The 12941-nt window shown below is 40.4% G+C and overlaps 1 protein-coding gene across 1 annotated transcript; it reads right to left on the bottom strand.

The window, feature by feature from the left end:
- Window positions 1-331: 331 nt before the first annotated feature.
- zic3 (zic family member 3 heterotaxy 1 (odd-paired homolog, Drosophila)) lies at window positions 332-3051 on the bottom strand. Its single transcript, XM_068047911.1, has 3 exons — window positions 2058-3051; window positions 771-934; window positions 332-514 (listed from the first exon to the last, which is right to left on the bottom strand). Exons 1-3 carry the CDS (start codon window positions 3049-3051, stop codon window positions 332-334), a joined length of 1341 nt encoding a protein of 446 aa, XP_067904012.1.
- Window positions 3052-12941: the final 9890 nt, after the last annotated feature.

Below are 12941 nucleotides of genomic sequence, written 5' to 3'. Positions count from 1 at the left end.
CACTATGGAAACATATGGTGTACGCGAGATCCCCCTCCCTCCCCCCCAAAAAAACTGCAAAAAAAAACAAAAACTGTCGGAAAAAAACCTCAAAAAATCACCTTTCGAATCCGACAACAATCCGGTTCTAATCCTGAGCAAAGTGTGTCTATGTTGTGGCCAGTGTCGATCAGCAAAACTTGCCCCTTGCAAAACATCGATCGCAACCATCAGTCGGCGCTTCTCCCAGCGCCAACCTTTTGCCAGAAGGATTTTACTTTGCTTCTTCCTTTCAGATTTCAACAGGTCCGAGCTGTTGGTCCGGCTGTGAACAAGCTCCCTGTTTTGTTTTTCAGACATACCACTCGTTGAAATTAGGCGGCAGTGGCGGGTTGTGGTTGCTAGTGTTGTGTGTGGCGGGTGTTGAGTTTTTGCTGGGATCTTCACTGTTTGAAGACAGAAGGCTGGGAGGAGTGGACGATTCATAGCCGGAGCTCGGGGCCGGAGACGAATCTGAACCTTGAGATTCGTGTACCTAGAATAACAAAATACAAATATTTGTCCTTGTCTTTCCTAAATCTAGAACATTCTCGTTCAGCAGCTGTAAACGTCCCCAAAATAAAATATATTTGAATCATTGTGAAAAAATTGAAGAAATAATAACTGTCCGAGTAAAAGAATGTGCAAAGTCTTGGATATTGTCAAACTGAAAGTGTGGAGCGGATGTGGGATCTACCGAATATATGGGCGGTCAACCCCGCGGACATGCGACAAGTAAACAAGTAGTTTACCTTCATGTGTTTCCGAAGAGAGCTGGGATGGGTGTATGACTTGTCACACATTCTGCAGATATACGGCTTATCCGAGGTATGAACGTGCATGTGCTTTTTACGGTCACTGCTGTTGGCAAATCTCCTATCACAGCCCTCAAACTCACACTTAAATGGCTTTTCACCTGAGTGAAATCAAAAGCAAAAAGCGTATATGTACAGATATATAACATTCACCAACGTATACATTAATTTACCGGTTCCATTATTTTCCCAGCCCCGCTGCAGTTCTATTTAAACATTAGGTGAAGATTTTCCTGTTACTTCTGTCGCGACAGCAGACTGTAATCAATAGCGAACAAGGAGATACAAATCCAAAAGAAATCTACCAAAAGGTAGATAATTAAAATAGCATCAATGTTTTAGGTATTAAATATGCTCATTATAAAATTAATTCCTTCACTGAAATTAGTAAATTATATATTATATAAACATAATTCTTATTTAGTTAAATCCATGAATTGTATTGAAGTGATTGTATTGTATTGTATTTAATTGTATTGAAGTGATTGCTAAAACGGTTCACGGAGGAGACTAAATGAAAGTTTGAAGTGTTCTCACTTGTCAGACATGAAAGGGGAAAAGACTTCAAAAATGCTACACAATCTGCCTCAACAATTTGCAGTCTTTCGGATAAATACGCCGGCAATTTGCTTTCTACCCCTTTGCTCAGAAAAAAAGGGACAAATAAATTAATGGAATACACAAAGATTTCTCGCTGTTTCATTGCCAAACGTGTTTAGAAGATGTTAAAAAAAATCACTGCTACCAAGCTGAAGCTACGACAAGGAATTGACCTTTCTTTTTATTCCTTTCCAATTGGAATAAAATGAGGACTTTCCTTGTGAGGGGATAATTCTAACAGTTCAGAAAACAAACACATGCACCTTTTGAATTGGCTTTAAAAAGAACCCTCTGGGCTGATCGGCGATTGATAAACAGTCAGGCTGTTTTTCCGCTCTCGATCCTGTTTTTATACAGTGAAAGTAAGCTTTCTCCGGTCAAGTTTTTGGAAAGACCCGAAGCAACACCTCGTCCGACATCTCCGCCAGATTGTTTTGAAAACTGTGACTCGGGGGATTCAAAGCAAATCGTTTTTCTGAGCGAAATAAATCGGAGGCGATAGCTAAAGTTTTAATCTCGACCGACGTCGCGCATTTCTTCAAATTAATTCTGAAAATCAGAGACGTAAACAAGCTGGAAAGAAGACTGCTGTTTTAAAAGGGAATTTACACTCGTTTTCATTACCTGTGTGGGTCCGTTTGTGAATCTTTAGGTTTTCTGACCTGGCGAATATTTTTCCACATCCCGGGAAGGGACAAGGAAACGGTTTCTCGCCCGTGTGCACTCGAATGTGATTAATTAGTTTGTATTTGGCCTTAAAAGATTTCCCTCCCCGTGAACACTGTTCCCAATAGCAGATGTGATTGTTTTGTTCGGGTCCCCCCACATGTTCGATGGTAAGATGAGTGACCAGTTCGTGCATGCTGCCGAAGGTCCGTTCGCAGGTCTTTTTGTTGCGATTGACCTGAACTTCATCAATCCATTTACACGGCAATTCCTGTTTAATAGGTTGCCTCATATACCGAAAGAAAGCCCCTGGGCCATGATGGCCAGTCACGTTCATCCCCACATTCATGTTCATTGGATTGTAATTATGTAGCTGAGCCGCGGAGTATGGGTCAGTCCTGGGACTGGCCACCGCTCGATAAGGGTCCGGTCTGCCAAATAGATCTCCGTGTAACCCCAGGCGCATCTGCCCGTTCACTACGTGTCCATTGGGAGATGTGTGGCTGGAAGCTTGCTCGTGAAGTCCTGGGAATAAAATGTGTCCCGGAGTGTCAGCCATCCCCGGGGGAGCATGCATGCCCACGCTCGGTGAAGTAAAGATACCTTGCTGAGCACTTGTGGAAGCAGAGTCCCCGATCACGCCGCTCCGGTTGCGGAACAGGAAATCCCGGCTGGAATTAAAATGTGTCCCGCTGTAAGAGCCAACTTGGCTGGCATGGGGAGCCAAGGCGGCGGTGTATCCTGATGCCTGTGGGGTGAAAGCAGATGTCTGACTGGCGGAGATGTCGTGAGGCGCCGGGCTCAGTTTGAAAGCTCCAGGATGAGGCGAATCGCAGAACGGGCTGAATCCCAGTGCCGGGTCCCGGTTGGACATGTCATGGTGACGAGGGTTACCAAAGCCAGCAACCCCCAGTGTGGGGAACTGGGCTCCACCATCCAGTAACATCGCCATCTCCACAAAGCGTAAAATCACACGACTCCCAAGGAATCAGCAAGAAGATGTGGAGGAGGGGGCGAAGAGCCCTAACAACTTTGTAAAATGTACCGCTTTAGTGCCCTTGCATTTGAAACGCCTTTTGATGGATTCACACTATTCAAAAAAAAAACAATCTCCAAGAGTGAATTGTTGCTCACTATCAGACTAACCCCTCTTCAATAGGCTGATATTCTTAGACTGATAGAGTCAATCACTCAACTACCCAGCACATAACTCAACTCAAGAGGCAACCCGCAATTGACCAATCAGCGAAATGGACTATTGTAATCACGTGAGCATCCTGCTGTGCGCTGATTGGAAGAGGCGCGGTTGACTGGCACAAATGGCTATTAAAAATGCAAGCGGCGCACAGTTCCTTAATTCTGATTGGTTGATTCTGAGGGTTATTTACAGGTATGGCACCTCCATGTTATCGCCCTTGATTAATTGTGCCTAGTTCAGGCTGATTTGCATTTTACTCTTCCATTTAATTTCACAAACAGCAGTTGAAATGTTTGGTATATTTGGACTTAATTGGCTCAACCAGTGGAAAGCACAGATATTGTGGTTAAATCATTTGCGGGGTTTTCTTTTTCAAAAAAAAATAGAGGTTTGTACACTGAAAAGGATCCGGAACAATACACAAGTCTGGTGTCAATCAAATCTACAGGCAGGAGTTTCGTTCGAGAGGAGTGAGGGAAAAATTAGCTCCAATTTTTTTAGTGGCGTTCTCAGATATTTAAAGTACAGCTGTATTTATTTTTCTTTCAATTGGCTCCTACCCATCTGTTTATTTGAATTGGTCCCGTGAGTTCAGGATGTAAAAAGACCTTCCTGTCCTTTGAAAAAAAAACGTTTTTGGGACTTCAATGGGCAGTAAAACTGAAATCAATAAAGCTGAAAGTCGTTAGGAGTTTTGTAGAAACCGATTCTGCAGCAAGTTTCCCTCGACACCAGCTAGTTCTTTAGAAATTGAACAATTATTCAGCATTACTCGCTTTACATATTTTCCTGACACTGTAACACAATATCAGTGGGTCCCATTCTACTCGTACCCCTTATGAAAAAGAAAAGCAAAATACTGGCAAAACACCTGGAATCTTTATAAGATTGTAATTGCTGTTTGTTACTCGGTGCAACCGTCTCTTGGTTTGAAAGCCCCAGCGCCAATACTGTGTTTCATTTATCGGATGTAACATTATTTACAGCGCATTTTCCATTGGCTCAAACCTATTCAAAAAACGGTGGTAGTTGTGTTTGGAAGGAGAGGCTCTGAAAGGTCTGGGATTTTGATATCCTGAGATTCTCTTAGCCCTCAAAGTCTGGCCATTGAGCAGTTTTCACAAGACTGCCGCCGCCTCGCTGCAGGAAACATAAAATCTGATCAAGTTCAGAGATGCATTGAGACTCTGCTTCATGCAGCGCTTTATAACACGGCTCTTTGACGTCCCTTATCCCCAACCAGTACATTGGAAGAACTTCACCTTTTTAGCTTTGCAAAGAGCTGGGAGTCCAGTGTGGACGCACAGAGCTCTCTAGTTCATGTCCCCATTAAACGCACTCTATTAATAAAGTTTTCAAGCAAAAAAGCAGCCGAAAGGTGAGTTCTTCTCGTTTATTCTGACCAAACTAATCGTTGCAATAGTAAACAATAACTTTCCTTTTTCCAAGATTGTTTTAGGGAGAAAAAGAATTTTAACAACATTTCCCTAACGCACGCTACTCGCAGTAAGAGGCTTCCTTCTAATTTCAGTGCAAACCTCAAAAATGCTTTATTTAGTGAAAGAGAACTGTTTTACAACTAGAACTGTTTTTATTATAGATGTGTACTATAGATGAGGAAGAGTCGTGTCGGTTTTAGTGGTCGAGAATGTGTAAAAGGAGAATAACAGCGACTTGTATAAGTTGCTCTGACATGTGTGTGCTGGCTTTGCTTTGATTATGTTACAATAATCTCTCACTGAGTGAATGTCTGCAGAGTGACGGCGAAGTTTCTTCACAGTTTTTTGCTGAACTTGCGGGATAATAAAAATGATAAAAGATTTCTTGGAAGTTCTACTATTTTTTAAACTGGAAAAGCGGCGACGCCCGTCCCCTTCCCCGACCTTCCCGTTTCAATTGTTCGAGGGAGACTTTCCAGTTTAAGTGTTAATCGAAGGCCCGAACTGCCACGGTTCTGGATTTCAGTATTTCTGGGAGATAATTAATGACAAGACGCACGTGCTTCGTTTTCTCTGTAACAAAAACGGGTAATTCAATTAGGTCATCAACTGACTATCCCGTTGTATCAGGTCTGTGATGTTGCCGACTTAGGGCAAGCCAGGCTATTTGACCTCTGACTCGCAGCCGACCACATGTGTAGTCCTGTGATGCCGTCTTTAAAATAATTTGAGCCAACTGTTATCATCACAACAAAGCAGAGCGAGCGCACCTTCAAAACCAGCTCTATACTTTAATGTTAAAATTAGTAATCAACCCAATGGATGTGGCACAAGGCGGGCCTTGCTGAGTTGCACTGTATTTGGGACAAGAAAGTTACAGGATAAAGCATCTAGTCTTTTCATAGGAAACTTAATTCTAATATAATTCTTTAACTCATAATAAACTCGAAGCGACCTTAAAATTGCATATTAAATGATGTGCAGAGAAACTCTCTTGCCGCTAATTTCCTACAATAATCGATGTTGGTATTCTGATAAAAACTGTATCGACAACATGACCCGAATTACATATATACTTTGATTAGATGCTATTGCGATAGTACTTAATAGTTTTCCCTTTTTGATATAAACAATAAAGACACTTTACATATACAAATAAGTATAACATTTATATATAATACATATAACATTATTTTTTAAAGCAGATAGAAATGTGTTTATTTTTACTGAAGTAATGCAGTTATGTTAAAAGTATACACCATTGCTTTGTTTGATTGTCGTGTGATTTAATCGCCTCTCCCGCTCAAATCACACACATATTTGATGTCGACAATAGGGCTGATGCTTTCAGCTGATTTTACAGATTGAAATATAATATACCTTTTGTTTAAAAAAAACCTACCAAGGCTGTGCCCTCAGCTGTTTGTAAACTAGCACAATTTATTGTAGGTAACTCTTGAAAATGAAACCCGCACTGTAGCACATTTCAGTAAAATGGTTTATTTATTTAGACGCCTTCGGAAACAGAGAAAGGCGATCTGGAGAGAATGAGCTTGTTTAAGTTTTTCCTCATGAAATGGGCGAGTGAAGTATTTTTTGTAGCAAGTACTATTGTTAGTCTGTGGATACATCAATCTAGATTAGACAAACTATATTGTATTTTTAATTCCCTCTATTTATCATGAATGCCTTTTTGTAATAAATTATTTGTATGGTGATATTGTTAACTGACAGATTTAATATTTTCCTGGTGAGTATTAGGAGACTCAAGTGGCAGCACAAATTAATTAAGCATCTTTCTAAATTGTTTGAAACAATAAATCTATCTCGATGACCTCCTATTTATTTTGTAAAACGGCGGCCCGTGTGTAATTCAAAATTAAATGTTTCTCAATCGAATTTCCAGCCGAATTTGTTGCAACCTTCGCCTCCTAAGGAACTTGCTGCAAATTACAGCTGTAATGTTATGACTTGACTTAGTTTTATGGCATTTAACAATATTACAATTATAAATATGATTAACTATCAATTTAAAATATAATTAATTTAAACTCATTTCAATTTAAAGTTCCCTTGCATTTTATGAAGTCGCTAAGGGGCGATCATACTATTTATAACCTGAGAGTTTATATAACCAGAGTTTAGGATGCAGTAACTAAGGTAGTTGATTTTTTTTTAAATTTACGTGTCTGAAGCTTTCTGTGCGCAGTTGTCGATATTTTATTCTATTTGAAGGGAGATTCAAAGTGTCCTGGATTTCCCTCTAATCATCCAATCTGGTGAAAATAGCACTCTCCGATGAATGTTTACGGTGAAATTGTTACATCAAGGCCTGGAAAATATAGGAAAAAATGGTGATCGGAAATCAATCTTCCTGTTGACCGAGAATTTGGCTTTCAAGACGAGGCAGGGACTGTAATTTTTACACATTTATTTCTAAGTAATGAGGACCTCAAATTTATAATTGAATAAGATGCTGTTCTTACATAACGCTAAAACGAACAATAGAGCATTTCACGAAGCAGCTCGGACTCCGACAGAAATTCGCCAAATCAACTATTTGTTAGTTAGCACAGCGGGATTTATTCAGGTGTCAGAGGGTCGGGTTTAGCTGCATTGTAACAGAGGTTTTAATATAACCGCTGGAGTTTATGATGCAGAATATATTCAAAATTGTCAATCTGCTTCCACAAAAGTTCATAATTTCCAAATCTAATTGAAACGGAGAAACTGGAAGTGTGTTCACATGTTTGTTCTAAACACATGGTTTATATAATTACCATAATAGTTGCAGACTGGAGTCAGATGTGATATGTGTAAACCGTTTCAGAGTTACATTTCGCCTCCCTCGCTCTCTCCGCTCCAACACACGTGTCTTTCACTAAAATATATTTCGTGCTTTTTAAGGTTTGGTCTTGCTAGTTATCCAGGTTGTGCTTGTAGTTTTGGAGATATACTCAACAATTTTATTCATTTTTTAAAAAGCGAGCAATGTTCCTTTGATGTTAGGAGTAATTAATGAATTTAAATTTTGATTTTGTTTTGTGTTAGGGGAAATGACACCCTTAAATTTAATATAGGAATCGGGTATCTTCAGAATTGCCGAGATATATGTTATGCATTCTATCACTTAATTATTATAATCGGCGCTTTAAATACAATCTATAATGTTAATGTGACATTGCTAAAATGTCTATGCTATATTTAAATGAAAATGTTATAATTTCACGTGCACAGTAATATTAATAACCATGAATAACAGGGAGTCGCCTGAATTGTGGTAATAAAACTTGTCTAAAACATGAGACAACAGCAAACAAATTTTCAATTGTCTGACCGTTTTCAGAGCCCAATCAATCGATAACCGATGCACCGTCCTACATGCCGTGATTTATGCATGTCACGTTATACAAATGCTGACAAAAATAATGGTCTTTATTGGTGTTCAGGCGAACCTTAACCAAATACACTTTCGGCAACCCTAAAACATCGTAAATCTGACCATGTACTGATTAAATCAAACCTGCTGATTCCTTCAATAAAACGGCATCGCCCCTAATTGCATTAGGGTGTCTGATGGAGCGGAATAAAACAAAACGCTATTTCTTATTAAGTGCGGGATCATTGTACGATTACCTTTTGCAGCTGAGAAGAGTTGTAAATATCTCAATCAGTAATGATGCTGACCTGTGACCCGGAGGGTGGTTTTATTGTATTTTGCTCTTTTGTTGTCCGCATACTTTTTATTGACCCCTTTCTGCGTGGCTGAGCCCTGAGAAGCAACGAAAGTGAGGAAACACTTGAAGGTATTTGTGTGAGTCGCCAGGCGTCAGTCCGAGTTGTTGAGCGAATCCACAATAAGAATCCTTTATCTGGTCTCCCGCCTCGAATTCGCCGTTCCAGGAATGGTATTCAAACAAAACCAAAACTCGGCAACAGCTGCCAAAGGACATCTCGTCACCTTACAGTATTTCCTGTTAAACTGAAATACTCTTGGTTTACGCAAAAATACATAGCATACAGTTTATATCGTTCCGTCTATCTATCAACTATCTATCTACCTGTCTATCTATCTAGTTTTCAAGATATTAAGGGGAAATATAAGGTAGATAGAAACTATTTCCGCTGGTTGGAGAGTCTAGGACTGGGATCAGAGTCTAAAACCTAGAGCCAGACCTTTCAGGAATGAAATTGGGAAACACTTCTACACACAAAGGATGGTAGAAGTTTGGAATTCTCTTCCACAAATGGGATTGATGCTGGATCAATTGTTAATTTTAAATCTGCGGATAGATTTTTTTGTTACCTGAGGATATTAATGGGTACGGGGCAAAGGCAGGTAAATGGAATTAGGTCGCAGATCAGCCTTAATCTCATTGAATGGTGGAACAGGATCGAGGGGCTGAATGGCCTCCTCCTGTTCTTACGCTTCTGACTATCTATACAACTGACAAGCTATCCTTCCAACCATGCCCCCATCTACTCTCATCAATCTATATGATATAACATCGCGCAATATACAGTTACACTGTACATACAATCTAACGGTTACGGTTGTGATCTACCTGTCAGATCACATCGTTATTAATTGTGTTGATTATCTTGAATAAATAAATCAGTTTATTAGACGAGCTGAGCTTCACTCTGGCTAGATTCAATAGGGTGCGGTTTCCGGATGTTGAGCCTAAATTGACCTTTCTCCCCCTGCTCGTGATTGAAATTGGAAAGTAAGTTCCAAAATAAAACTGCTAATTCAGCTGGCCGCTCTGAAAATTAAATTTTAGTGATCTGAGTTGCATAAATATAATTTCGCTAGGACCTGCTAATTATTTGGGGCCACTAGTCGTACGTAATTGAAATGAGGTTTTCCGTTCGGAATATTTATGATAACCTTTTATTGTAGCGAAGGCAGGAATTTTTGGTTTGACTACTCTTTTGAAAATTACGTAAGGGCGATCAATAAAATCGCAATGGACTGTGCATCCTTACTAATGATTAAACCATCACACTTCTACATACGTTAGAATATTTTCCCAGTAATAGTGCGTTTGACAAAGGTATACTGTTTTAATGGGCAATATAGATTTTTTAACGTTGGTTTAACCAGATATTTTAAAATATACTCGCAAGGCCGTCTAAACAAGACATCATCACAACGAACACGGTGTTCAACAGGCAGAAACTGCAATGAGACCAGTTTAAGGAGAAGAGTTGAACTGTTCGGAAACGTGAGTGCGCTGTACGGTTAAACTCGTAACACAAACTCCAAACGAAATATGCAGATAGCAGTATACAAACTGTACCTTGTGATTCCCCACCGTCAGATAAAGCAACGGTGCATCAGGCGAACCGTGTTTGAAGCTATTTTTAAACAAATGTGCTCAAATCTTGTAATACACAGAAGCTAAATCGCGTGCTCACTGATATGATGGAAACGAAAGAGCGATCACAATTAATATTGTGGTAAAACTACTCAGTGTTAATGGATAGTAATAACAAGTAGGAATTTCAGATATAACATTCACCCTGTCATTTTATTTTTAACGCTAAACTACACTGAAAAAACACAACTTTTACTCAATAGTCTGGTTAGTTGAACTCTTGTATACCATTTATTCCCAAACAATCACGGACTAACCGAGGCTTCGAAAACAATTATTTTTGCAAAGGACGTGCCTTTATGTATCAGTGTCACAACAAGCAAGTCACGGCGCTGAATTTAGGAATGAATGAAACAAGCATTTCATCATTAACTCGATACATTGTGTAACTGCTACAGTTTGACCTTTGGGTACAACTGATTGTAATGTTAATGTTGCCTCAGTTTATATATTACAGGGAACTCGAGAATAACGGCAGGTAGGAAATGCAGCCAAGTACAGGAACGGGTCAATCCAGGAGCACAATATGCAACTTCGGGAAAGCGTGAAAACAATATGCGAAACTCGAGCAGGGGCTGACATATTTGTCTTGTGAGTTCTAATGAAATCGAACAAAACGTTTGCTCTGAACAAGTAACATCTGACATATTGACCCCTTCGCAAGTTTAAAACATTAACCGGAGCAGGCAATTATTTTAGTCGACACTTTGTTGGCGAGCCTAATAATTAACTATCTGCTTAGCTCATCAATTACTCGCATGTACAATATTGGAAGGGAGAATGCCTAGATAGTGCCGTTAGTTTTGGTGGAAGTTGCTGTAGAGAATTCCCAACATGTAACTTTCAATTTGCTATTGACCTTGTTTACTGTCATTTCTCAAAATCTCTCCCGTGCTCTCATCGTCCCTCTGCCTGGGCGTTTATGTGTATCTGTGTGTTTTTGTGTGTGTCTGTTTTTGTGAGTCAGTAGATGTATGTGTTAATGGATGTGTGTCTGTCAGCGTGTCTCTGAGTCAGTAAATGTGTGTTAGTGAATGTGTATGTGTGTGTTAGTAGATATGTGTTAATGGGTATGTGTGTCATTGTGCCTCTGAGTCAGTAGATATGTGTGAGTGGATGTGTGTGTGATTTAGATTTAGATTTAGAGATACAGCACTGAAACAGGCCCTTCGGCCCACCGAGTCTGTGCCGACCATTAACCACCCATTTATACTAATCCTGCACTAATCCCATATTCCTACCACATCCTCACCTGTCCCTATATTCCCCTACCACCTACCTATACTAGTGGCAATTTGTAATGGCCAATTCACCTATCAACCTGCAAGTCTTTTGGCTGTGGGGGGAAACCGGAGCACCCGGAGGAAACCCAGGCAGACACAGGGAGAACTTGCAAACTCCACACAGGCAGTACCCAGATTTGAATCCGGGTCACTGGAGCTGTGAGGCTGCAGTGCTAACCACTGCGCCACTGTGCCATTAGCGGATCTGTGTTAGTGAATGTCTGTGTTTGTGTTTGTATATATATGTTAGTGGATGTGTGCCAGTGTGCCTCTGCATCAGTAGATGTGTGCTAGTGAATGCATGTGTGTTAGTGGATATGTGTCAGTAGATGTGTGTTAGTGAATATGTGTGTTAGTGAATGTGTGTGCGTGCATTAGCGGATGTGTGTTAGGGAATGCGTGTGTTAGTAAATGTGTGTGTTTGTGTTGGTAGATATGTATTAGTGGATGTGTGTTAGTGTTCCTCTGAGTCAGTAGATGTGTGTTAGTGGATGTGTGTTCATGGATGTGTGTCAGTGTTCCTCTGAGTCAGCAGATGTGTGTTAGTGAATGTGTGTTCATGGATGTGTGTCAGTGAATGTGTGTTAGTGGATGTGTGTCAGTGTTCCTCTGAATCAGCAGATGTGTGTTAGTGGATGTGTGTCAGTGTTCCTCTGAGTCAGCAGATGTGTGTTAGTGGATGTGTGTCAGTGTTCCTCTGAGTCAGCAGATGTGTGTTAGTGAATGTGTGTTCATGGATGTGTGTCAGTGTTCCTCTGAGTCAGTAGATGTGTGTTCGTGAATGTGTGTTCATGGATGTGTGTTAGCGAATGTGTGTTAGTGGATGTGTGTCAGTGTTCCTCTGAGTCAGTAGATGTGTGTTAGTGGATATGTGTCAGTGTTCCTCTGAGTCAGCAGATGTGTGTTAGTGAATGTGTGTTCATGGATGTGTGTCAGTGTTCCTCTGAGTCAGTAGATGTGTGTTCGTGAATGTGTGTTCATGGATGTGTGTCAGTGAATGTGTGTTAGTGGATGTGTGTCAGTGTTCCTCTGAATCAGTAGATGTGTGTTAGTGAATGTGTGTTCATGGATGTGTGTCAGTGTTCCTCTGAGTCAGCAGATGTGTGTTAGTGAATGTGTGTTCATGGATGTGTGTCAGTGAATGTGTGTTAGTGGATGTGTGTCAGTGTTCCTCTGAATCAGCAGATGTGTGTTAGTGAATGTGTGTTCATGGATGTGTGTCAGTGTTCCTCTGAGTCAGCAGATGTGTGTTAGTGAATGTGTGTTAGTGAATGTGTGTTCATGGATGTGTGTTAGTGAATGTGTGTTAGTGGATGTGTGTCAGTGTTCCTCTGAGTCAGTAGATGTGTGTTAGTGGATGTGTGTTCATGGATGTGTGTCAGTGTTCCTCTGAGTCAGTAGATGTGTGTTCGTGAATGTGTGTTCATGGATGTGTGTCAGTAGATGTGTGTTAGTGGATGTGTGTCAGTGTTCCTCTGAATCAGTAGATGTGTGTTAGTGAATGTGTGTTCATGGATGTGTGTCAGTGTTCCTCTGAGTCA

The sequence above is a fragment of the Heterodontus francisci genome, chromosome 15 (assembly GCF_036365525.1).
Source record: "Heterodontus francisci isolate sHetFra1 chromosome 15, sHetFra1.hap1, whole genome shotgun sequence".
Lineage (NCBI taxonomy): Eukaryota > Metazoa > Chordata > Chondrichthyes > Heterodontiformes > Heterodontidae > Heterodontus > Heterodontus francisci.
This window is presented reverse-complemented; position numbering and strand designations above follow the sequence as displayed.

Bases quoted from the DNA above. Each gene is read 5' to 3' on its own strand.
- zic3 (XM_068047911.1), bottom strand. From the start codon at position 3,051: ATGGCGATGTTACTGGATGGTGGAGCCCAGTTCCCCACACTGGGGGTT. The intron at 935-2,057 runs GTAATGAAAACG...GATTTCACTCAG, and splicing joins TCACAAACGGACCCACACAG to GTGAAAAGCCATTTAAGTGT. The intron at 515-770 runs GTAAACTACTTG...TTGTTATTCTAG, and splicing joins CTCTTCGGAAACACATGAAG to GTACACGAATCTCAAGGTTC.